The sequence below is a fragment of the Tympanuchus pallidicinctus genome, unplaced genomic scaffold (assembly GCF_026119805.1).
Source record: "Tympanuchus pallidicinctus isolate F22 unplaced genomic scaffold, pur_lepc_1.0 scaffold8, whole genome shotgun sequence".
NCBI classification, from domain to species: domain Eukaryota; kingdom Metazoa; phylum Chordata; class Aves; order Galliformes; family Phasianidae; genus Tympanuchus; species Tympanuchus pallidicinctus.
The window spans coordinates 48,922,581-48,949,647 of NW_026294802.1; the positions used below are offsets into that span (position 1 = coordinate 48,922,581).

At 45.9% G+C, this 27,067-nt stretch overlaps 1 protein-coding gene across 1 annotated transcript in view; it reads left to right on the forward strand.

Moving 5' to 3' along the window:
• Positions 1-27,067, forward strand: part of PAPPA (pappalysin 1) — a 172,590-nt gene that overhangs the window by 66,183 nt on the left and 79,340 nt on the right. Inside the window, exons 6-9 of the mRNA XM_052669628.1 lie at positions 30-151; positions 5,450-5,957; positions 20,307-20,435; positions 21,944-22,035. Coding sequence (XP_052525588.1) covers positions 30-151; positions 5,450-5,957; positions 20,307-20,435; positions 21,944-22,035 — 851 coding nt within the window. The remainder of the gene's footprint in view (positions 1-29; positions 152-5,449; positions 5,958-20,306; positions 20,436-21,943; positions 22,036-27,067) is intronic.

Consider the following 27,067-nt stretch of genomic DNA (forward strand, 5'->3'; position numbering starts at 1 on the left):
TGTGTTTTCCTGTTTTCCTGGCCTCCTAGAGAAGTGGGATCAGCATGTGATCTGTGCGTGGAGGGAAGAGTCCTGGTGCAGTATGCCTTCAGCGCCTCGTCCCCGATGCCCTGCGATCCCTCGGGGCACTGGAGCCCACGGGAAGCAGAAGGTAAGCAAGGGGCTGGGGCAGAATTGTGGCATGGGGGAGGTCGGGCCGGAGCAAAAGGAGACCACAGAGCAGGTGGGGACCTCTGGGGAAGGGTGGCTGGTTGTATTTGAGAGTAGCGAGAAGAAAACGAGAGGACGGGTGGATGCCCTGTGTTCCTGAAGTAATACCTCCCGTGTTTTGGTCCCTGTGTCCTGACCCTGCCCATGAGTTCAATGAATTTCGGGAGCTGAACTTGAACTTCAGAAAGCAGCAGAGTGCCAAGAAACACTGACCATTCACTTCTGCCAGATGAATTCCTCAAGGGAGCAGTTTAGTCCTTCTGCTCTGACTCCAGAAATGAAGAATTGCATGTTATTTCTTTGGGCTTGATTTCTGCTGCCTTCACTTATATTGAATTACTAACAGGCTGCACCAGCAGTCACACTGGAAGGAGCAGGGACTGCCTTTTGGGCAAGAACTCTGCGGGTGACTACATCATGTTCAATCTAGTGCAGGGTGCTCTGCATGCTGTGCTTGTGGCTCCTCTAGAGTACATTGGAGGAAAAATGGTCTGCAGAGACAGATGTACAATACCATTAAGTTGCCATCATCAACTCTACCCCATAGAATCAAGAAGTTTGGAAAGACCACAAAGATCACCAAGTCCAACCATCAACACATCCCCACCATGCCCACTAAAGCATTTCCCTCAGTGCCACATCTATCCTTTTCCTGAGAGCACCTCCAGGGCTGGTGACCACCACCTCCCTGGGCAGCCTGTTCCAGTGCCTCACTGCTGTTTCTGAGAAGAAATTGTTCCTAATATCCAACCTGATTTTTCCTAATATCCATACCTCCCATTGTGTACGTAGTTGGATGTAGTGGAGTGTTTAAATGTGATTATACCAGGCAGAGGTCAGTAATCACAGTTTACAGTTTGAGAAGAGCAGAATGTTAATTCAGTCTGTCCATCACAAGCTATTTCTTCAGGCACAGCATGCTCTGAGCCCAAACGTACAAGAGCTTCATTGAACACAAAGGTTCACACCTGGAATTTGCTAACTTTTAATACAGATGTTTTCTTATGTTAAGGGCTTCTCTGTCCTTCAGCTAGAATACATGGGAGTTAATCTACAAGGAAAATTATCTATTAGTTAATATGGGAATACGTTTAATCTTGGTACCAAGAGTCCTGTTTACTCCTCAGGTCAGTGTGTGCAATACATTGTTTCCCTGCTTTGTGATGGCACAAGATGTACATAATCAAAGTGTTTCTTGCCCTGAATGCCCAGACCCCAGGTGGGGGCCCACTGGGGGCTGCAGTTCATTCCAACCCAATAAAAATTTGGACATCCAGGGCCAAAGCTGCTGAGCCCAACAGAGTGCACCTGCCCCTTGCATGGAGGTTGCAGAGGAGCCCCATCCTGGGAAGCAGTGCTCCAGCCACAGGTGTGACCTGATTGTCAAGTAAACAGAATTAGCAAAATTTGGATGGCTTGCAGTTGTAGTGCAGAGTGGAGGACTGAATTTCCACTCCGCCAACTCTTAGAAGACTTTGAAACCTGGTTTTGTTTGGAACAAAATCTGAAACTTTTGAATTTCTCCATGAAGGAAAATTAAAAACAAAAAGTGTTTGAGGCTGGCCAGAATGTTTTATTTAGCTTATGTAATTTCTCTTTCATGAACTTCAGTTCAATTATGACATTTGAAAGTGTCTCCTCTTAGTATATAATCTAGGGCAAAAGCAACTTTTAATATCAAAGTGAAAAGTGTTTGAAAGTACAAAAGCTAAATGAATTCTTCCAAAAATGTCAAAACACAATGTTCTATTATTGTTAGAACTTTCTTGCCATTTTCTTTTCCAGAGTAAAATTTTGGCCAAATAAATCCAATTTTGCAAAGTGTTTTGATTTTGAAAGAACTCTGTATTCCATTGAGATGCTCAGTTCCATCAAAATTTCTCCAACAAGCTCTGATTTGAAAACTTCTAGATCTCGCACGTCTTGCCAGCGGCATCATTCCTAGAGAAACTAAGCTTCTCTAAGATTTATTACTCAGCTGCATTTTGCATTTAATTTCCTCTTTGTACAGTGTGTTCCTGCATATTCTTAACTGTGAAGGGTGAAGTCTGATCCTTATCTGTCTCATTCAATTGCTGTTTTGCCATTGCTCTGGAAAGAAAATTTGGGAATTCTATCTTTTTACTACATTAACAAGTTGTTTTTGCTTTAGGGTAGAAAATAGACCAAGTGTATGGTATTTGTTGCTCTCTAATTTTCTGTCATCTCTACCAAAGTCCCTGATGTTCAGGATTTCTATCTGTTTGCATTTGGTCTGAGTTAAGATAGCACAGTTAGGTCATTTTCTGTCATCTTCAATTGTCTATCTCTGGGTTCTCAAGCATGCAAGCATTAAATTCACTTTCTACAAATGTTCATCTATGTAAATCTCCACTGGTTGAGCATTTGTGGAAAGTGAGTACAAAAGAGCAGTAAGCTTGGCCAACATGAACTCATTTTAAAATCTGAGACGATACTCACGAAAAAGGACTTAAAGTACTCACAGAATCATGAAATCATTAAGGTTGGAAAAGACCACTGAAATCATCAAGTCCAACTGTTGACCACTAACCAACGTCCCATGTCATTACTCATCCAGCTTTGTACCAGCACATCACCTTTTTCGAGTGTCCCAGAAGCAGCTCTGGACCTGGTTGGTCTGACGGCGCTTTGCTGAGGTCCCATAGCATTGTTATGCTGCTCAGGTACTCGCGTTGATCAGGACCACTTGTGAGCCATGACTAGAGGTTGCTTTGTCTTGATCAAATTGGAAAGGTCAGGGGTGAGTTTCTAGCTGTGACAGCAACAGGCTCCCTAGAGGCTGCTGGTCCCGACTCACCTCTCTGTACAAGTGCCTCACTTCTCTGTCTTCATGGCAGGACAATGAGGGGACGTGGGTCTCTGCTCCCACTTCATAATGAGGGCTTGCACCGACACACCAGGCTGAGCATATACATATTTTGAAACCTCCCTCCCCACCTCCCATCCCTGTATAACTGGAGATGGGACTTGCCACATCCTCACAAACCCCACATTCACATCTTACTTGTGTTTGGCCAGATGGGAGGCCATACAAAATGTCATTTGACAATTGATCTTGCTCATGTTCTCATAAGCTAAAGGGTTTTTAGAACTTGAGAACACAAGCATATGATGTCCAATCCATCATTTCTTTTTATATATAATTATTTGTAATTTTCATAGTATGCACCCATGTCTGGAAACCTAGATACATGGAGTAAGGTTTTGATGCTGTTCCACAATTGAACAAACATTTCAAGTCTGAGTGTCTATAATCTTTAAGAAAGGGACTATTTATTTCAACTTTTTTTGGTTTTTAATTTCATTTTTTTTTATTTCAACTTCAGTACTTCATTTCAGTTTTCAGTCCATGCCAGACTATGGTCAAACTTCCATTCTTGCCAGGCAGAGCTGTTCTTACTCAGTAGGCAGCAATGATCCACTTTCAGCTCCCTGCAGTGCACACTGAGTTTGACTTAGCTGAACACAGAGGGTCTCTTCCTGTTCTACCAAAGTATGTAGGTTTATTCTCTACTTAAGTCTTACAGAGATTTTGAACAGGCAGAGGTGAATTTGCAGGAACCCAAGGGGAGCAACATCAAGGCTGTGAGCCATTAATCCACTCCATTTTCCTATTGGCAAGATGCTAGCATTAATGCAACTCTTTCAAAGCACATGAGATACTGGGGTTAAAACTCTCCTTCTTCGGGCTGCAGTTACAGGCTCACTGTGGATGTTGGAACACCATTTGTTGGCCAGCCAAGCACATGTGGATGGCAGCAAGCACTGTGGGATGATGTGGCTTGAGTGGGGTTCTCTCTGCTCACAGGGATTACACTCTTAGTCCTTGTGAGCTTGGCAGAAGGAACGTCTGAGGGTGTTCACTGGAATTCTGGCTTCCTGCATGGTGGATGGATGCTCTGGTCTGCCAGGTGCTGGGTTAGTGGCAGTGCTTTGTGCCATGTGAAGAGCAGGGGAGAGCTTAGGGGCAGAACATTGTGTTGGTTTTCTGAGAGGACTGCTGAGATACAGGGAAATCTTTCTGTGTCTGGGTTCATTTGGTATGAACAGGAGAACTCCCTGGGCTGTGTATCTTTGGCAGAAAAGGCACATTTCTATCACTTCATTGGATCACAGACAGTAAGAATAACCTTCACACGTTGCCCTTTTCTCTTTAAATTAGCAGTGATGTCCTGTTTGTCTGTGTTTGCCCAGTGCTTTATCTCACTTTCTTCCTCAGTTGCCAACAGCTGTGCTCTCCCTCCCTCATTTTCTCTTTCCATCTGCATTTTTCTCCTCTTGTTACCTTTATCTTTTCTTTTTCCTCTCTTCTTTCCTATACTTTGTCTTCTCTCTGTTCTGCTTGCTCCCTCTTTGTTTGATCATTTGGGAAGGAAGAGGGAATTTATAGCACTCACTGGATTCTGTTACCAACTGTTCCACCCATCTGACCTCTCTGGATCTTGCAGTCCACGATTCTGTGCCAAATTGTAATGTTACCATTGTATTTGGGATCCCAGCAAGCACTGTGGCTTTCATTAGTCCTTGGTAATATCTCCCATGAAGCTGAACATAGCCAGTGGTGAGACATGTAAAAGCACAAGTGCCTGTTGTTTCATCACGACAAGTGCAGAGAGCCAACTCAAACCTGTGCTCAGTGTGCTTCCAAAAAAGGGATCTTACACAGTGTACAAGATGAGCCTGTAAAGACGTAGGAGTGAGCTGAGTATTTTGCTGCCCCACAGCACAATGTAATGACTTCATGGAACCAGCAGAAGCTCTTGCCTTTGTCTTTGCTGAAGACAAGAGGAAAATATGATATTTTAGATTACAGAGATGTAAGAGGAACACTAGAGTGAAATGAAAGCAAAGTGGAGTCTGCTTATCAAATGAAGTACCAAGTGGAAAGGATAGAAAATATCACTGTTTGGCACTGTTTGGCACAGGGGAATGTACCACAAATAGGAAGTGTGGGACCAGGCACACTGTCATGGTGTGTGCTGTGTGGTGTCTGCTCCATCTGGGTGCTTTAGGTGGGTTTGTGTCTCACCCAGCCATGAGACACAGGCATTAAACTCCTCTCCATGCTGGCCATGCCTGTTCAGCCCAGACAAGTAATGAGCTCCCTGTAGAGATATGTTTACCTGCCACCAGTTTCTCTTTCAGTGCTGTTGCCAATGATAAGCCATGTTCTCTGCTTTCTTTTATGCACTTTCTTCGTTTCATTCCTTCTTTCCAGGGCACCCTGACGTTGAACAGCCTTGTAAATCCAGCGTCCGGACGTGGAGCCCCAACTCAGCTGTCAACCAGCACACGGTGCCCCCTGCCTGCCCCGAGCCCCAGGGCTGCTACCTGCAGCTGGAGTTCCGCTACCCCCTGACTCCAGAGTCCCTCACAGTGTGGGTGACATTTGTTTCCCCCGACTGGGACTCCAGCGGTGCGGTGAATGACGTCAAGTTGCTCACTGTCAGTGGGAAGAACATCTCACTTGGGCCGCAGAATGTCTTCTGTGACATCCCTCTGACCATCAAACTGGACGCAGGACAGGTGGGCGAGGAGGTGTACGGCATCCAGATCTACACTCTGGATGAGCACTTGGAAATTGATGCTGCCATGCTGAGCTCCATCCCCCACAGCACGCTGTGCACGGACTGCAAACCCATCCAATACAAAGTGGTTCGAGATCCTCCTTTCCAGTCCGGGTCTCCCGTTGTCATCTCGAACCTCAGCAGAAGATTCGTTGACATGTAAGTACTGCTTTGCAGAGACACCTGCAGATTATAGCCTCTTCTCAACCTGCTGATGTCTGGTATTGCCGTTGGGCACTGGACTTTTAAACTAGGTAGATGTATCAGTTAGCACCAAGAGAGGATGTTCTCTTTCTTTCTGGAATTTAGGAGCATTACAGTCAGGGGAAATCACCTGCTGGTCATGCAGAAACGTGAAATTCCATCTTCCTTTAAGCTGAAAGGATATTGCAAACTAGTTGAGCTTTGATAAGTTTAAGATAACCTGAGGGAGGACCTCAGCAGTATCATGGTCACCATTTCCTTAGAAATTTTTTCACAGTAGTATTTTGGTGAAGGAGGCAGCATTGCTTTCAGTGCCAGAGCATCGTAACTTCTAATTAGCTGCTTGAGAGAGAAGGCAGAAAGTAGAATTGCGTGTTCAGGTATGTAAATGTGTTTCAGCTGCTTTCATTTTCTCCTTTCATGTGTCACTGACACAGGCTGTATTGCACAGTAAACACATCATACGTGCCAGTTTGTTGTAGGGAGTGAATTTCATCTTAGCTGCAGTGATGCTCATCTGTGAAGGAATGTATGATTGTTGAGGAAAGCTCAACTTCAAAATATTTAATGATTTCGAGGAGATCCATGATCTACCCACAGGCATTCTCCAGAAGCAAGAAAAACATCTTTTGCATAACATGATTCCCTGGAAGTGATTCACTCATCTGTGGGAACAACATGAAGCTCTTTTGAAAATGAATACCAGATAAAAGGAAACCTGCTAAGAAAACTGCACTCTAATTTAGAAAAGATGATCTAATTAGTACAGCTAATATCAAGGAAGCATACATCATTATGGTCTTCTGAAGCATGTTTAAATATAATAAAAATGATTAATTAACAATTCAGTAATCATGAGCTACCATCCCTTTCATGGTGCAATTATACAGCTCAGAAGATGCAAATTGTCCCTGTGGGTTTAAAAATTCAAGGTAGCTAACAATAGTGAATATAAAAGCAAACCCCTGAACCTCGTGCTGAAAGTTAAGCATGTGCAGAAACGCTTTATTGGGTTGTAGCCTTGTTCCAACAACTGCTGGCACTTCACAGGAGATGAATATTGGCATATTGGAAACGTGGAAAACTGGTGAATTTTCCCATGGTTTTGCTGTGAAAGCATCTTTGCCTGAAACCTGGCCCACTCACACTGGAAAATGGGACTGGTTTGGTTTGAAATATTTGCATACCTTAGCATAAGTTCCCACAGAAGCAGGTCCAGTTTTGAGTTCATAATAAAGCGTGAAAAAAAAAAAGTCCAAAACATAACTGGTATTCTGACTGCTATTTCCGTGTCTTTTGGTGTAATTTTAGGGGTGACTTCTAGCCTGTAGCCATCTGAAGTGGGAAGGTGCTCTCGCTGTTCAGTCAGTAGCCAGGGAGTAATAACAATTTTCCTGTATGGCACTGAATAAATTACACTGCATAACACTGCTGTACCTGTCTGCATGTCTCAGTTATAAAGTCAGCTGAAAACCAGGCGAAAAATAGAAGGTTGTCTTTCAGCAGTCAGGAGACAGAAGCAGCTGCTGGCAAAGGCTGGCACAGCCAACCAACCAAAGCCTTTCATCTGGCCAGTTGTGAGCAGAGAGTCCTCTGAGGGTCTGCAGTGGAAATCTAGTCAGTGAGCTTTGACTTGGCACTTGGAAAGCTAAAATGCAGCCTTTAGCCACTGGGTGAGGAGCAAAGATGCATATTGCTTAGCACTTGGAGATGTTTTTTTTTAACGCAGGGCTCTGGCATGTGTTTGAAATCTTGAAAAGTGATTTTTTCATGTCCCAGTACTCACATGTGCATAGCACTGTTTCATACCCTCCGGAGCTGAGGGATCCTGCAGCTTCACAGCAAAGAGAAGCCGCAGCCCTTGAGCCCTGTGAGCAGGAAGATGTCTCATAAAGTCCCGGGTAGCGGTGCTGGGCAGCACTCCATACGTACATGGAGGGTAAATGCAGTATCTCACCCCTTCCTCATCTGCGTGTCTTACTCTGTGTACAGCTGGAATTCAGCATATCTGCACAACCAGACACTGCAACCCCTTTATCTCTCTGTAAGCCCCCCAGTTCCCCCTCCTTTTTATGCTTTTGCATGTTTTCCGTATTAAATAAGATGACACCCCCACATGTTCTACGGAAGGTTATTTTGAAGGCAGTCGCCTGTCTTTACTTGTGCCTCCTCTGACCTTGATCTTCACTTTCTCTTTTTCTCCCAAAGAAAATATTTGCTTGCGCTGTTATCTGTGAGCAAGATCCTTTCCCCAGGTGTGGCGATGCTGAAAGAGAAATTAATTTCTCCTACCTTCTTCCCGTCAAAGAGAGGGAACTTCTCTTTAAGTCTTTAATGGATAGCCCTTGCCTAGTCAGCATTGGGTGCTCCACAACGGAGAGGAAATAACTACAGCAGTGGAAACCTTTTATTAAGAAATGCAAAATAATGCCAGACCTTCTGTTCTCAAGCTGAATTTTAATCTCAGCTCTTGGCTCAATTGTTTCTAAGGGACAGGACCTTATCCTTGGACCTCCCAGAAACAAGGCAAGATGCTCTTGCTTCCACCGAGTGCGATTGGCCAGAATTGCTGTAATCTGCAGTACAGAATGAGGCTCGGTGCCTAGGAAGAGAGCAGAAAGCTGAATAAATCAATGGGGAAAAAAAAGGTCGGGCCAGGTGCAGCACAGAACTGCTGAGTCGTCGCGCCGCAGTCAGCGATAAGGGCAGAGCCACATCTGCAGATCTCAAAGTCTCAGCTCACGGTTTAATCCAAAGTTTGGGTTGTGCTCTTACTGTTTTGCTTTCGCTGTTCCCTGGAACATATTCCTCTCGTGGAATAACCCACGAGAGAGTGGGGATGGCGATGGCGGTAATTGTTTTGCCCTCGCTTTGGCCTTGCTGTAGCGCTTTTATGCTCACATGGATGCTCTTGCAATTGTCCGTGGCAGCCACTGATGTTTGTAAGAGTCCAGTAGAGGAGTGCCCCAGTGGAGGCTCTCCTGAGGATGTCAGGAGGCAGCTGGACACCAGCCCTTGGGGGGCATCATGGTGGGGAGCAGCCCATGTTCCCCACCGTGCTCCAGCTCTGACCTCACCTCTCCATCATGCCAAGCCAAGAGGTGCTGAGGTTAGTTCTGGAAAGTCGGAATAACTGGGAAAGTTTCTGCGAATTGGAATTCTTTCCAACTTTTCTGCCACGGACTTCATAGGAAACCTCAGAGCATGGTGGACTGTGATGGAACAGGTCATCTTTGTAACCTTCTTCTTTGTTAACCTGTAGGATTTTTCATGACAAAGACACTGACTGAAATAGCCTTAGAAAGAATCCCAGCACAAAGCCCAGCTACGAGTTTTGATTTTGCAGAGTTGAACATCACTGAGCAGCAAGTATGCTTTCCTGTGATATCTCCATCTGAGTTATTCTCACACTGACTACTGCTTTAGTACCTAAGTGACACCTAGAGATACTGCATTCATAATTCAAAATAAAAGAAAAAGAGACCAAGAGAGAAACCTGCATTTTCTCATATACAGAATATATTTTTCTTGTCACACTATTTTTTCCACCTATTTTCTAAGGCTACACTTTTTCTGTTCCTTGGAAATAGAGGGGACTGGTTGTCATCTATTGTTTAAGCAAGTACAGTATTTTAAAATATTATGTTAGAGTCAGGAGTTCCATTCAGTGCTAAGCTTACAAGCTCAATTTCACTTGAAGTGTTTTAACTGAGCACCTAAGAGAGTGGGATCCAGATCTCAGTAGGGCTTCTTGACTGCAAAGGATTGAGGAATTACATCATTGAGACTGCAGGTATTTGGAGAGGTTGCTTTGGTGCTGTTCATGGTTTCCTGGCATTTTGCAGGCTGTACCTGAAAGAGTTTGTTTCAAAATGTGTGTTATCAATAGCATTTGTGTTTGTTGGTATGCAGTCAGGAAGCCATGCATGTGATTTGTTAGAAACCCCTGATGATGTGGTGTTGAAGGAGATGGAAAACACTTCTTAGTCTGAATGCATATGAAATACATTGTAAACTCCTTCAAACATAGCAAGCAGAGAGGCTGGAAAATCAGCAGTGGCTGTTGGAGGTGAGCAGGACTCCTTTGGAAGGCTGCAGTTACACACAGCAGGCCCAGCTCAACAGGGCTCTGAAAAAATACAAATATCACAATGATGATATGTAATGTTAAGGCCCTGTTGAATGCAACACTAAAATTTCATGGCAACATCTGTCCTTGTTATGGCATTCCTTCCTTTGCATTCATCTTGAAGATCTATTTCTCTATTTTCTGAAGCTCTACCAGCCAGAGGAATGTATGATCTAAAGCAGCTGAAATGAATTGCCAGATCCATCTGTCATGAAGATAATTAACACCATATTTCCACCCAAACAAGATACAGATCACTGGGTGGATGTTCTCCTGATACCAAAAGCTGAAGCCCATATTATCAACATCTTCTGCTCCCCTCCCCCACAGTTGCCATGCCAAATCTCTCTTGATATGCCAGGAAATACTGAGGAGTATCTAAGATAGGACTGAAACATTAAGAAAGCACTTTACATGCCCAGATTTATCTACAAAAGCTGCTAGGTTTTCTGTATGATATCGGCACGCTACACATCTGGATTCCCAACAGGCCTTAGAACTGTGTCTGGTGTTCCAGATGTCCTTGTGCAACAGCATGAATACTTACAGCAAGCCTAGAAACGCCTTGCCTTGATGTGTGCAAGGACCTCATGCACTTCTTTGTGAATCTTTCCCACTGATGGTTTATAGTTACCTTCCAACTGAATGAGTGAAACCAATTACTTCTTGCCTTCTCATTTGCAGTGAAGAGCTCTGAGGTTATTCAGGGTTTCTTGATCCTCTGTACCAACATAAGCATCATTTTGAGACACCCAGTCCCTGTAAATTGTTGATTCCTGCATTCTAACTCCATCCTTCTCTGCATTGACCTATATATATTCGTCTGTATACCAATTCCATCTTAACAAACATTTCATTCCTGCAAATAATTAACCTCAAAGTGATAACTGAAGGACAAATGTACATTTCACTTCAGTGTTTCTTTCAACCCAACCAACTTCAGCTAGCAGAAGTAGGTGCAAAACAGTACATTTCTTGCTGAGTCCATAAGTATTTGATGCCTTCTGTCACCACTAGCATTACCCAAGACCTGTCCTTATTAAAAGTACTTGCTCTCTAGTCTGCATCTGGCTGATTTCTTTCCCCTGATTACCCAATTAACCATATTTTTTCTCTCCAGTAATGTATTAAAGAGATCCTTGTCTGTATTTATATGAAAGTTTACTGCTTATCTCCAGCAAAAACACTTTTACTAAACAACTGCAGCATAGGAAGTTCCACACAAATGCGCAAAGGAACTTCTTTACAGTGAGGTGACGGAGCACTGGAACAGGCTGCCCAGGGAGGTGGTGGAGTCTCCTTCTCTGGAGATGTTCAAGACCTGCCTGGATGCCGACCTGTACGACCTGCTGTAGGGAACCTGCTTTGGCAGGGGGGTTGGACTCGATGATCTCTGGAGGTCCCTTCCAACCCCTACAATTCTGTGATTCTGTGAAACTTCCATGTGAACAGATTCACTTTTAGTCTTTTTTTTTTGCTCATTCCTTCACATCTTCTGCACTGCTAATGCAGAGCAGTGTGTGAACAAAGCTATTTCATGCTTTCCCACGCAGCAAAAACCCTTCTATCCCTGTGTCCCACCAGGTGTCTCTTACTGCTGTAGTGTTGAGACTCAGGTACCTCTGCTCCTGCGTCCTTCTTACACCCATGTGAAGGAAGCTCGGGCTCTCCATGTCCCTGCTGGGCCGTGGCAGCTGGAAGCCACATCCTGATGGCTTTCCTTACATCTTCCTCTCTTCATCAGAGATGCCATGTTATCTCTGCAGATGAATAAAACCTACTTCCTGACCACACACGCAGAGCAAGACAGCAATTTTCCCTACCACCCTCTGCCAAATTGCCTTAGCCCTGCCTGAGAGAAGAGAAAGAACAATCCGGCGGGCCGTGCCTGTTCAGCAGGCAGCTTTTCTGCTCAGCCTGCGCCGAGATGCTGCTCGGTGCCAGCTGCAGTGATAGATTTGTGGTTCTTTGGTGTTGTGGTTTCTTATGTAATGCTGTAGCTATAGCTGGCACTTGGCAGAACCGTAGCTCCTGTTCTGGCTCAGCTGCATATGATGCAAGAATAAGGTAGGAAGGGCGGGTTCGTCTCTTCATAGTTCTGTGATGCTGAGCAGCAGCCAGAGTGATTTTTCAGCCTGGGTTTACTCTGAACTGGGACATGGCTCTGAGTGGTGCCCAGTTGCCTCTGTCAAAGAAATGACTCAAGAGCATGGGAATAGCCAGAAAACAGTGGCTGCCCCACTTCAGGAGCAGCACATTGCTTCAGAAGGGAGCAGCTCTGCTCCCACTAGGGACTTCCCACACACTGCTGCTGCATTGCATGGTTGTCCTCAGCATCCCACTGCCCGGACTGCAACGCAGCCATGTGCCAACGTCCCTCAAACAATGAGCCTTCACTGCCATCCTCTTATTAACCAAATAGATACTATTAGAAATGGATATATTTAATCACTCCCAGCCAGGCTGGAATTTGAACTCCCGACCTAGGAGTAGTAGCAGAGTTTTCAGCTGCAGGAAAGGAAAAAATGAAGGTCAAACAAGACTTTTCCTGCTGGGTGAAATAATTTATTGCAGGTGAAACAGTCTCAGAGACGTGGTAAATTAGGGTGTGCATTATCTCATAATTTCTCTCTGATGTTTGCCTTCCTGTGTGCATCTTTATTTTGAGCTCTCAATAAGATGAGGAGTACCAGAAATCTCCCAGGAATAACAAATGATTTTGTTGGTTTTGGGTGTTTGTTGTTTTTTTTTTTTTTGCTCGATTGGGGAAAGAAGCATTGGGCAGACACGTGTTATGCAACAATTTAAAAATAACTCTCTTGTAAAAGTTGGAGTGAGCCTCAAATACCGCAGCAGCAGCAGCAAAGTGCTACCTACCTTTTTATCAGCAGCGTCAGCCAGCACTGATTATTTTTCTCTGCTGCTTTCACCGAACTGTTGGCCCGTTTTTTTCCTGGGCATTTCATTTCAATATGTTTTCCTGCAAAATAAATTTCACCTGTCTGTTAAATTTGGAGCTGTCCTCAAGCAGGGAGTAATGCTGTGCTGTCGTGAGTACCTGATCAGATAGCACAGCAGCAGCCAAAGCAGAAACCCTTTCAGTGCATCATTGCTCATCAATGTGAGCCCAAAGTCTTCCCCCAGAATCGCTCTTTCTGGCCAGGATCTTCTGAAGCACATGCTGACATGGGCATCTCCATGCTGCTGCTGCCATTCCAGCACTTCCCTGTGTCTTGTGAGAGGAAGGCAGAGCGGAAGCAGCGAGTTGTGCCCACTGAGGATGAGTGGATTTGCTGCCTTCAGAGCTCAGTGCAGATCGTTTCCTCGCGGTGGTGCAGATCTTTTTTTTTTTTAGATGTAAGACCAGTTGCAGATGTAATGACAATAGAGGAAATTAGCTCATGATGGGATTTAAGAAAGAGGCTAGTGGAAATATGTTCAGTAATGTTCAGTTATTAAACCATTACAGATCCCACTGGAGACCAGCTAGTAGGATTTCTCATAATCTGAAGTGGCTTAAAGCGAAACGCAGAGCCCCTAAGGGGGGAAATGACAAAATGTTCCTCTGGAGGAGTCACCTCCTCTCCTCACACACCCCTATGTGCTCCTCGTGTGGGTCTGCACATCCATCTTTCCTAAATGCACCCATGGATACAGGCTGCTGCCTGGCCCCACACTGCAGCACCATGGGCCCAGCACAGCCCCAGTGCCCATCCCCTCCCTGCAGAGCCCCAGTGAGGAGCAGTGGAGGAGGTGGAAGCTGAGGAAACTGCAAACATCTGTGTGCTCGGGGCCTGGCCGAAGCCTTGCTGAAAATAGACACAGCTTCCCCGGGCTCCAGGAGCAGTCAGGTCAGGCTCACGTGGCTCTGTTTACCCTTTCAGGGGATTTCACAGACACAGGAGGGCATTAAGCTCTGAAAATCAGGTCTTGGCTCTGTTGAAAGGAAATGGTAGAGGTCAGGACTGGATGTGGGGAAGAGTGTTCCTCCTGCAGGCAGAGCCCCATAGTATGGCGTGGGGTAGGGAGAATGCTGCCATGGTTGGAGCTGTGGGTGCTGCAGGCACAGCCGGGACATCATTAGCAGTGTGAGCAATCACACGCTGCTCATCCAGAGGCACGATGCAACAGGCAGAGAGGTTCTTTGGTGACGGTGATGGCCTTTTAGCAACCAACCCGCCCCAGCCTGCCGCCAGCCCCGATGCTGTTTTCTCCCTGCTCCCATGCACCGCAGCGCTGTGTCCTCAGGCGCTGGTTGCTGGCACCGCTCCCTGGGAATGAACAGAGATGCACTGATTCCCTCCGGCTGCAAGTGGGGCTTGCTGTGGGTCAGGGCCCAGAGCTTTCCTTTCTCAGCTCAGGGCTGATTGGAGCAGCAAAGAACCCAGCAAAACAGATTTCCCCCCTCCTGCCCTGCTTCTAATAGCAACCAGGTGCTCCGACACTTAACCTGTGTACCGCCGTGAAATTGCCTGTCTTGTGCAAACACCCGCGTGAGGCCCCGGGCCCCTCGCATTTCCACTGCTCTGGTAATTGTAACCCAATCTCACGTAGATCCTGCATCTCTGTCTTCCACTCTTAAGTGTTCATGTGGTTGTTTTTGCTGTTGTTGTTCAACCAAGAAAGTAGAAAATTGACTGTTGATGTTTGATTTATTTTTAAGAGAAGAAAAAACAAGAATTATCTTTCAGGCCTTGGCTACAAAGTTGTTTTTTTATTGAATGTGCTACTGTGATTTAAATTGGCACCAGGGCAAATACTTGGACGATTATATCAAAGTCTGCTGGAATTAATCAGTTGCATATATATCTATAAGTTTGCTACTGTATAAAGTTATGATCCTTACATGAAGGACAGAAATCTTTCTTTCTGGAAGGAAAATCTGTCTTGCCAAGTGGGAGATGGTGGGGTCACCATCTCTGGAGATCTTCCAAAGTTGTGGAGATGTGGCACTGAGGGAGGTGGTCAGTGAACATGGTGGGATGGGTTGGGGTTGGTGATCTTAGAGGTCTTTTCCAGCCTTAATGACTCTGTGATTCTAAGGGAGAGTTCTCTCTTAAGGCAAATGCTTGACATGCTTAAGGTCCTGAGCAGAGCAAACATGCAGCTCGGAGAGATGGGCTGCAGCAGAACTGCTGTGTTTGGGATCTGGGTATGTTACTGAGGTCTCTGAAGCTGTTCCAGACTTACACCAGTGTGCACAAGCAGCACAGTAATGGGCCATTTGGGTTTTGTGATATCTAGAAGAGGTGGTGGTAACTTTTGTACGTGGATGGATATCGTGGAGCAAAGAATGTTTTTCTCTTTCTAAAAGATTCTGATTGCCCAACCTTTGACTTTAACCTCTGACTTCAACCACAAAGTCTTTCCGGTACTGTGTACAGTGGTTATGGGAGGTGTCACTGGAAATGCCTTCCTGATACAGTCGTGTTGAGTTGGGCACTGAATGGTGAGGCTGGGCTTCAGGCAGCTAAACCAGCCCTAGAACAAAACATACCCCAAAAGTATTCACCTGAGCTTCCCTCGTCAGACCACAGTCCAGGCTTAAGCTATGTTGAGAGCAGGAATCCAGCCTCCAATCCCCACCTTTGCATCCCACACATGAGTTCTCATTCCACTCCCCTGTTGGGAGCAAGGCGAACAGAGCAAACCCACTGCCCCCACTGGGACCCTGTTATGGGCAGAGGGAGAAGCTGCTCCAAGTTTGCTCTCCAGGTATTTTTGTCTTCTGAGTCAGCTCGCTGGTCAGGAGAGGGGCAGAGACTTCTTCTGAGGCCTTTGCACCTGCCATGTCGTTGGGCTTATCCAAACTGCCCGAGACTGGGCCACAGCTGAAAAAACAGCCCAGATTTTTGACGTCCTTTTGTTTACAGAATCTCGCCCCTCCTCTCTCCCAACTGCAGAGCCAGGCAGGAATTCTCTTCATTATCTTCTGCCGTGCTTCTCATGCCATTTTTATTAAAAGAAGAAAAGGAAAAAGCAAGGGGAGTGCATGTGAGAGAGGAAAAGGTAATAGAAGAGAATAATCTTATGTGGACAATGCAAATGGCAACACAGGAAAAAGGAGGGGAGCTGCGGAGCACATGTATCCACACTGTCCTAAAGTGACCTCTTCCCCTTAGTTTCTCTTTATCGATTGGTCTTGGGAGCTCTTGGAGAGCCTGCAAGTGTTGACTGTGTTGTAGGGATGTGGGGATGTCGCTCATGGACTGGGGCTCATTCTAGGATGCAGAGATCTGTTTGGGAAGCGCTGCCTTTGGGCACAAGACTTGGTGACTGTTGAAAGCCAAAGCAAGCTGGGTCCTTTGTAGGGTGCTTGCGGTGCAGGATGTGTCTGCTTCTCTTAACAGTACCTCTGACAGCCATAATTTAACTGGAGATGCCTAAGACCTCGTCATTTTGTCCTTAAATAACACAAACACTGTCTTCTTTCATTGCTTACGGCCATTTCTGTTTTCGTAGGACAGAAAGTAGGATAAGCCTTTTGGATATTTTCAGTTTTGTTCAAAACAGGAATTTGTTGTGCTAAAAAATAACAACAAAACAACAAAACAACTTCCTGCTATTATTTGTGGCAGGAAAAACAGACATGCCATGGTAGTGGGAAGAGGGAAGCAGGTCGCTGCTTTCCCTTGGAGCTTTCAGGGGCCGTGCCCCTAGTGAGGCAGTGGCACAGAGAAGCGGTGGATACCCCATCCCTGGGTGGGGACATCCCAGGTCAGGCTGGACCTGGGGCTCTGAGCACTGACAGAGCTGTAGGTACCCCTGTGCATTGCAGGAATTTGGACCAGATGGCCTTTAATGGTCCCTTCCAACTCAGATAACTCTATGGTTCTGTGCCCTCAGTCTGCAGCCCAGCTGTGGGCATCGAGCAGGTGTGGCTGGGTCACTGCTGGGTACCTGTGAATTTGGTGATCCTTCAAAACCACCTTGGTTTGAGTAGAAAACTGCTTCCCAATGATGTTTTCCCCTGTAAGTTATACAGAAATACCCGTTCAGAGAGCAGCAATCCATTGCCCAATGGATGTTTCAAGTTCAACATGACTGCCCCCCATACCCAGGATGACCAGGAGAAGGGAGAGAGGGCTGTACATCTCCAACCCTGGATCTGTTGCTTTCACCAGCAGACGGGCTAGGAGCCCTGGTGGCGTTCTGCACGGCACGCTCCAGTTCCCCCTCTCAGCAGAGCACTTGAGTCATTGCTTTTTAATACGAGTGCCTCCCCACGGGCGGAAGCCGCAGCGATCAATGCGGCTCACTCAGTTCTCGAAAAGGTCATTAAAAGACCATAGATATAAATTTAAACGAGTGTTTGTTCACATCCTCAGCGCTAAAGATGCTCTCCTTTCTCACCTCCTGACACAGCATGGAGCACTGCAAGGAGCATTGTCACCATCAACGCCACCAGCAGCCAGGGCCCCAGTCCTGTTTTTATCCCTGCTTGGAGCAGCCCTTGTCTTGCAGGTGACAGCATGGAGCAGCACTGCTGCCAGTGCCTGACGTCAGCGCTCCCCAGCGCGCTCAGGATGCTTCCCGCATACCAGATTTTGCATTCACAGTCAATATAATTAAAGACACCAGAGCTCTCCCCACGTAATAACTTTTCATTTCCAGTTTTCTGTCGCATTCACCCACATACGCATCCATCTCCAATCACCTAATAATTCATAAACACCATATTCTTTCCTGTGCTTAATTTAGTACTGTGTCTTCTTCCATTCTGTTCTGCCAGCTTCCCACCCTGTGCGTAAACAAATGTGAACTTTGCCTTGATTTTGCTTTGCTTCCCTGTGCACACCAGCGCACACAAACACTCCCACACACGCAGGCACACTTGCAGGGATGCACTTTTGCTGTTGGCTGGATGCCTGTCCATCACCTTCCGGTGGAAATCATGTGCAAAAATCACAACTTGAAAACTTCTGTCGGTGTTTCACGCTTTCAGCAAAAATCACAACTTGAAAACTTCTGTCGGTGTTTCATGATTTCAGCACATCAGAAAGCACTGTTGATCTGTTTATTTTGTAGATGTTGCAGCTGCCTGGATGGTTCATTGATAGCAAGGCTTTTCTAAGAACTGAACGTTTTTGTGGTTGGAAGATATCCGGAGGCAAAATCTAAATTTCTACAAATATCCTTGTTAATCTTAAATATTTTATGAATGGTTTTGAGAAACAATTAGAGAGAGAATCGCCCTTTAATATTCAAAGCTTGCCTCTGCTTTTTGTTTCATCAGTGTATATTGGATGCTTCCCATCTTCGTGTTGGATATTAGGAAGAATATCTTCTCAGAAGGAGTGGTGACGCATTGGCACAGGGGGTGGTGGGGTCACTGACCGTGGAGGTGTTGAAGAAAAGAGCAGACGTGGCACTGAGGGACTTGGGTTAGTGGGCATGGTGAAGGAGGGTTGGTAGCTGGACTTCGTGATCCTGGTGTTCTCTCCAACCTCAATGATTCAATGATCTTAATCAGCAGATTTATCTAGGAGTGAAAACCTCAGTGTTACACATCGGGGTGTGTTTGGCCATTGAAGTTATTTCATGTAATTTTTTTCTGGTTGGCTCACATGACAGTTTTATACAGGAAATTACTAGGGCAGAATTTGGATAACTTGTACTCTAATTAAACAACCACACTAATACCTAGGTAGGTATCTCCCCAGCACGGACAAATTGAGATTCATGCTACCTGAGGTCTCTCATGTTTAGCCAATAGATATTGCAGGCTGTTGCCAACAGGAATCAATAAGAAAACACTGGTGATATGCTTTGGTTCCACTGAGTTTTATCCGCAATTTGAAGTGTGACAGCAAAGAATCAAACCCCTGTGTGAAAGCACGTGTTTCATTCCGTGGTAGTTATGCTGCAGGCATGAGAAGCAGCTTTGTTGTAAAATATAATGTGTGGTATTGGACTTAAAGTCGTGCTTGTTAATTTAATGAGTGTTGTAAGGAGATAGTAATGTCACCAACCTGGACCTCAGTCCACCGATGCCTGCTTCAATGCCTTGGTGCTCTATAGAGGATAAATATCTCCCCTGCTCTGTGGCTTTGCAGATCAGCACAATGAGGATAACGGTAATGAGTTTCTTTGTGGAACATCTTAAGTTCTGCTAACATAAAACGTGCCATGAAAGACCTAAATATTCACATTAGGTTTATATTTTTCTATAATATATATAAAAAAAAAATCTTGTCTTGCTCAGAGATTCACAGGATTTAAGCAGTTAAGGCTCTGTATAAATATGGAACAGGTTGGTAATTCTTTTTGTGACTGTTTAGATGCTAATACCGTGATCCAGGACAATGGTTTGAATCCTATTTTTAAAGTGAAGAGAGCTTCCCTTTAACTCTGCTGGTTTAGTACCTGTACACAAAGTAGGTAACATATTTCTCTATCAGAGAAACAGCCCCAGTCCAATTCTGTCTGAGATCAATAGATAAATTCCCATTGGCTGCAGCTGCAGTTGGACTGAGCTGTCGAGGACGTAATCGGTGTTTGCAGAGCGTTTTGAGTTCCTTACGTGATCTGTGCCATCAGCTGCAGGTAGTGCTGTCCCTGAGCACGACAGAGCCCACGGCTGCTTCTTTGGGTGCCAGCAGTGCTGTGACCACTCAGCAGTGTGCACAGTTGGGGTCAGTGCTGGTGCAGTGCCACTTGTGCAGCAGGCATGGACCTCAGCAGCAACATGCGAGTAGTTCAGCTGTCAAACACAGGAGGTTCAGGTTGGACATTAGGGAAAATTTATTCTCCAAAAGGGTGATCTGGCATTGGCACAGCTGCCCAGGGAGTGCTGGAGTCACCATCCTTGGAGATGTTCAAGAAACGTGGACATGTGGCACTGAGGAATATGGTTAGTGAGCGTGGCGGGGTTGGGGTTGGACTCAGTAATCTTGGTCTTTCCCAGAACCTTAATGATTCTGTGATTCCATAATCAAGAGCTGCACCAGGATGTGCTCAGAGCTGTGCGTAAGTCAAGCATGGATTTACGAGGCTCACAAAAAAAAGAAGCAGCCAAGCAAAAATTATCCCCGTCAAAATGAAAAAATGTTCTGAGGGCCTGACGGAACCAGAACTTGCTTTCTGTTGGCCAGCCCTCAGTGCAGTAACACCTTCTCTGCCTTTTGTCATTGCCTTTGATGGGCTGTCACTCAATATTTCCTCTTGTGTTGCAGGGAGCTGAGCGACAGCACCACCTACACATACCAGGTCGTCGTCGTTTCCGGGGCAGAGCAGAGTGAACCCTCCCCAGCACTTGTCTACGTCTCTGGGAGTGGGTACTGTGGAGATGGAGTTATCCAAACGTAAGTCTGGAAGAGCAAACAGATAAATGTGAGCACATCTACCCAGTCACAATCTGAGCACAGAAAGAAAGTGATGACCACTGATGTCTCCTTAGCTTAGGCTACCTTTCATCTGCACGTAATGACTCATGTGCTTGATGATTACGTTTAATTGGAACTTAGGCCCTGCTGTCCTGGCACCAGTAGATACAGACAGAGATACAGACAGTGGAGTCCAGCAGGATTGATATGAAGCATGCTGTATGCTTTTTGTGCTGTTTGTTACATGTGCATGTAGGTGACATTTTCTATATGGAGCTCTTATACTGGAAGAATTCCCACTGTCTTTGATGCTGTCCTTCCACATGAAGCCCCATGTGCCTGGCAGCTGTTGGACAGGGTAGAGCCCCAAGTGGCCTGCTGGGTTCCTGATGCATCCTCCTGTTGGACTTGTGTGCACTTGGAAGCGTTGGACTTGCTGCTAGGGATTGCACACTTTGAGTAAGCCCCTCACTCTCAGCAGCTGCCAGCCCCCAGACCACTGGAAGTGTAAAACAGTCATTCACAACTGCTTTCAGGTTTGTTCTTTTACTGTGTTGGATTTCAGGGACACCTGCTTCTAAGCTTTGTGGTATAAGATTGTTTAATTATGATTACAGAAGTAACAACAAACAAATGCTTAATCCAGCCAGTGTTGTTGTCTTGAAATGTTATTGATCAGCAGTCACCAGCACAGCTCTGTCAGATTATATACCTGGCAGCAAGTATTTGCAGGATGAGGCCCAACAGGCAGGAAAATCAAACAGAGCAGCCAGTTGACTTATGAATCCAGGCCAGTCTTGGAGAAAGAGGTGGAGAAAGACAGATTAATTTTGCTTTCCATAACTTTTCTCCTACTGTTATGTTTGCACATTCCTCAAACATCACTTGTGGCTTTGCAGCAAGCGTCGAACAATAGCTGAGCTGCCTCACGAGCGAGCAGGAACCAGACTGTGTCACAGTGTGCTTAGCTGTGTCCCCACTTGCAGCTGTGGAGCCTCTTTCTCATCTGGTTTGCGCTCTACAAACAAGCAACAGCGTGGGCTGGAGCAAGGCAGGACCCCATCCCTGACACCACCCAGTGCCTGCAGACCGCTGTCACCTGGAATAGCCCCGCTGGGCTTTGTACCTTGTTATTCCATACTGGGGTCATAGACTGGCCTTTCCAGATTTAATACAAAGGGTTTCAGAGATTCCTGTTCTCTTTCTCCCCACCTGCTGAGCTGCAGCCGCACCAGCTATGAAGGAAGTTGCTCATATCCTCATCAGAGAACAGCAAGTGGTATCCACATGTGTAGGAGAGAAGTGGCCAGGCAAGTCTGTGAACCAGGGATGATGAAAGTAGGAGCTGAAGAAAGAAGGGAGAGGAGTGTCCAGGGTTGGAACACAGTGCAGCTCCATGGGATGTCAGGGCTTTGGGGTTCTGCAGATCATTGGGATGACGCCATTTGCCATCTGACTCATTTTTCTTGTTTGTGCCCTGCCTGTAGAGACCTGGGGGAAGAATGTGATGACATGAATAAGATCAATGGTGACGGCTGCTCCCTGTTCTGCCTGCAGGAGTTATCCTTTAATTGCATTGGTAAGTCTGGCTCAGAGCCTTTCCACTTACAACTGGTGGGCAACTGCTGTATGCAAGGCGCGAGGAAAAAAAATCAACAGTATTTTCAGCATCTCCAGCTGAAGAGTTGTCATGGAAGAGGAAAAAAAGTTGGAATTTGTAGGTTTGAAAGGCGAACATATCTTCCCAGCTTCTGGTCATTTTGATGGGAAATTGGTTCTGCTGGCTTTGAAACAACCTAGGACTTAGGGCTAAGTCAGCCATTGTGGGATTGATCCAAAGCCCATTGAAGTCAGTGGGTGGCTTTCCACCGCCTTCAATAGGCTTTAGATCTGGCTACGTGAGAAGACATGAACTGGTTTTTTTTCTGGTAAACAGGAGGAGGAGTGAAAGGGGAAGGGGCTGAGACCAGAAGCAAGTCCAGCTGAGGTCACACCTCCTTTGAGTTGCAAATCAGTATCTGAAGATCAAAGGTCTGGCTAATCCCCTTTTTGAGAGGTGAAAACTACTTAATCAGATTTCATTTGCAAGCCTGGTTTGCTCTGATTAGCAAAACCTGGAAGCACAATGGCCGGAAGATGCTCGGGCTATCTGGGATAGCAGGGCTGCGTTTGTGAGCTTTACATATTTATTAAACTCTCTAGGAATGCTGGGGGCAGAGAAGGGAAAAGACCAATTCTCACTGAACCTTGTGCTGGGCAGCCCTGCGTTGGGGGATTGCATTTCCCAAACAGGACTTGGAGATCCGGGAAAGGATGAGACATGCAGACCTTCTGAAACCAAAGTTAATGTTTATAAGGGATCAGTCTCTTCTCAAGAGGTTTATGGGATTCCTTATCTGGACTAACCAAGCGAATGCTCTGTCTGTCCCATCTTGTGATCCAATGCCTTCAGCTCAGGGCATCAGTCCTGAGCAGTTAATATAATGTTGGCAGGACTGAAATTTGCTCTTTTCGGCAATCTGATGATTATCTCTTGTGGCTGGAACAACATATAACGGACCTCACAGGCAACACGTTTCCCTTGGGTGGTAAGCTGGGAACTGCTTGTCTCATCCACCACATTTTTACTTCAGCATCCCACACAGTCATACTTGAGGCCTGATTCGGTGATGTACTTATTTCCATATTTACATATGTAAATAGCTCTATTGAAATATGAGAATATTTATGGTCAGGGCTAATTGTGACTATTGGTGGTCTTGAAGTGACATTTGTGTTTCAAGTGATTTGCTGAATTAGACCTCAAGCACTGAAATATATTAGTCATAATATTTTGAAAGCAAAATAAACACTTATGCAAACGTTTTGGGTTTTTGGAAAGTCAGGCATGACCCGAGATTGGTTCCAGCAAGGGCTGGAGACGGAGCTGTGCACCCTCGTAGGTCTCATTTCCCTGGTCCACGTCAGTTCTTCGGCCATAGCCCACCTTTATGTTTGGGTATAACCCTGAGTCCACTGTCTTTAGCCAAACAAAAGTCTCCTTTGAGGCTGGTGGGGTGTTTTCTTGGAAAATACAGACTGCTTGGGTCCCTGTTTGAGGAGTAGAGGGAAATAAGGCGTAGTTTATTTCTATGTTTATGAGGCTAATACATGTTATAATCTTGTAGGACAGCAACAAGTTATTTCAGACTGTTGTTTATGCAGCAATATTCTTGTTGCAGTGTGCAGCTTTTTAGTGCCCTGGGAATCACAGAATGGAATTGGAAGGGACCTTAAAGCCCATCGAGTTCCAACCCCTGCTGATGGCACAAACACCTCCCAGCAGAGCAGGTGCCCAAAGCCGCATCCCTCCTGGCCATAGCACTTTTCTGGGCAGCCTGCACCAGTGCCTCAGCACTGTCCTTCACTCCTATTCACCAAAGAACTCAGTGAGCCTCCCATGATGTACAGAGGCTTTGCATAATCAGGACTGTAGGACTGTATCATCTTGTGAATGTTGTGGAGGCTGGACGGAATCCTTGGAGGTCTCTGGTCCATGCAGGGCCAACTTAAAAGTCAGCTCCAACCTCAGTGCTGGAGCCCGTGGCTCAGGCTGCCATGCAGCTGTGCTGACATCCCCATGGACAGAGGCAGCCTGTTTGCAGGTGTCCCTCTCTCTCTTTTAGTCCCTTTGCCTTTTAGGATCACGATGTTAATGTGTTTTTTTTCTTTATTGGTCTGACTTTCCTTTGAATAAATGCCACAAGACACTTTGCTCCAGTGCCTGTAATAAAATTAGGCTATTTTTTTTTTTTTATTTCCTTCTTCTTGGTTTTGTTTTCCCTCCTCCTCTCCTCTCTAATCAGATAACAGCGGATCAATCTGCTCTGCTGGGAGGAGGGGGGAGGGAGGCAGGGACAAAACTGTGTGGTCTTTGCTGTCAGGTTGTCCTGGCCTTCTCTGCACACAAAGCCGACTCAAAGAAAACAGATAAGATTAATAGCATTTTCTCCCTGCAACATGCTGAAGAGCGACAGCGAGATTAATTAATTAATTAATGGGAGCATCTGGCAGCACTGCTTTATTTTGAAGTTCTGTGGCACGCTCGCCCATCCTCGTGCTGAAATTTATCACCTGTACTCTTTTTTGTTGTTGTTTTTTTCCCCCCTCGCAGAGCAGATTTTGCATCTTGTGTCTGCCCTGCACAGGGGCCTCACTTTGCCTTTTGGTTCGTGGAATAGGAGTGAACCACAGGGACTGACGTACCCCTCTCCTGTTCCCGGCTGCTTTGCTTTCACCTTGCTTGTGGTTTCACCCAGGACACCTGGTTTTTGGCATTGCTGAGCAAACTCGAGCAAAATCCCATGCAAAACAGGCCCCACTTGGAAGAGTTACAATTTGCAGTTGTGCAAACCCAGAGCCTTTTAGCGCTTGATCTGTTCCCACCAGGCTGTTGGGAAATGGGTGTCTAATAAGCAGCTGAGCACCTTGTCCTTGGTGTGCACTCTCCCACAAACATCGTGCACATGCTTCCAGATATATGTGTGTGCATTGAAAAAGAGTGCTGCTTTCATTTGCATTCCTTTTGTTGAGTGTGATGTGCATTATGCATTGATTTAGCTCTCCAGTGCTGAAGAAAGAGAAGGATATAATAGAAAAGATGCAGAGATCAATAAAAAAGAAGGGAGGGGGAGAGAGAGTAATATGAAAAGAGATGAGTAAAGACCGATAGACTCATTGCAAACCAGCTGGAAAGTGGCTGCAAAACTTCTATCTAGCTGTAAGTTTGCCTGGTAATTTATGGGGTTTTGAACCACATCTCACTGGTGTTATTATTGCTGCACTTTATCTCCTTTGCTTGGAAGGGCTCCTCACTGAAGCCTTTGTACAGCAGTGCGGGGCAGCACTTCTGCTGCCTTTGGCTGAGGGTGTGGGGTCAGACACACATCTCCCTGGGCACTGGGTTGGGACTTGGGGTGCGAAACACCACGAGAAGGCACAGAGTGGAAGAGAACAGAAAGGAAACGTATTTAGCTCTTGAGTTTGCCGCCGATTTCTGGCGTGCTTGCAGCATTAGTCACAGTGGCTGTTCGGAGAGAAGTATGATTTTAATTTGTCAGCGATCCGTTAACACCTTTTCTTTTGCTGCCGCTTGGCCCCAAGAGCTTGTTTGGTCCCTCACAAATCTGGATCTGCCCTCCTCCTCCTGGAGGCCTCTCCCTCCAGCTGTGAGCCCTACCTTTGTGGGAGCTCTGTCCTTTACCTCTCCCATTATCCATAAATTAAGCATAGCACTTTCCCCTAATCTTATTGTTTGGAGGGCTGCATTGCATTCAGGGAAATGATTAATATTCATGAGCTTGCTATCTCCGTTTGGTGCATAATCCTCTGGGGAAATTGCAGTGTTAAATGAGTGACACAAACTTAATTTTATATGTCTTTTCTTTCCTTCTTTCTTTTTCCTTTTTTTTTTCTTTTTCTTTTTTTCTTTTTTTCCCTTTCTGACACAGAAGTAATGTGCTTAAAACACATTGATGGATGACCATCCATATTCATTGTGGGCATGCTCTGAGAGCATCCCATTCCCTCCCCTCCTGTCCCCTGCACGGGAGCACGGCTGTGATGCAGCAGCTAATGGGGATTTCTCCCACACACAGCACTCAGGGCCTGGCGTTACCCCACCAAGGGCTCACAGCAGGGTACAGCATGGGAGAAGCAGAGTTATCTACCAGGAGAAGGTCAGCATCTCATAGTGCATCAATAGGAGTAAGGCAGTGAGGAAGCGGCTTGCCGTGGATGGAGAAGCTGAGGATCTATAGCAGAATTTCATAGCAGATAGCAATTAATTTACTGACTGGCGCTGTACAGATAGTATTTGTGTCAGTCCTTCAGCTTAAGGCAAATACTTTGAAGCTGACTGTTTCCTGCGGCTCATGGGAGTGTGGCTACATGTTCCAAAATGTCTAAGCACTCATTTGGCAAGTTAGTAATAACAACATCGTCATGAAGTCTCTGAAAGTGATTTTCAGACTGTCATCATTAATAGTGCTGTCTTAGCAGGGCCAGCCGAACCACAGCACACAGGCATCTCAGGCAGCAAAGCACAAAGGACAGTTGCTTTCTTGTGGAGGAGCGTGTGGGCTGGGGTGGCATTTGCCTGCATTTTTCTCTTGGCCAGTGACTCCAGCCCAGCTCAATCCAGCTTTGGAGTCCAGGACACAGCTGCAGCAAGAGCCCAGCAGTGGATTTCTCCTCTGCTTGCTGTGTCCCTCGTGCATTGCACTCCTGGTGGATCAAAGAGGCTTCCACAGCCGGTCATGCTTCCCTCCCTGGAGCACCCTCCGTGACTCAACAGCAGCTTGCTGTGCTCTGAGGGTGATGCTGGGCACAAGACCTCCCTTTGCAATAACATCCAACCACACGCACAAACAAGCTGTTTGTTTTCCTTAGTGAGTGGCAGCAACAGTTTTCCTCCTGTGCTCCTTCCCAGGCTCTCAGCAAGCGGCCAGGTGTCAATGGGAGCAGTTGCTGCCTCGTGTGACAGAAATCTCAAGATTTGCAGTTGAACGGGCTCCAAGTGCAGCTAATAACTCTGTGTAAGGAAATAACTCTGTGTAAGGAAATACAGCACT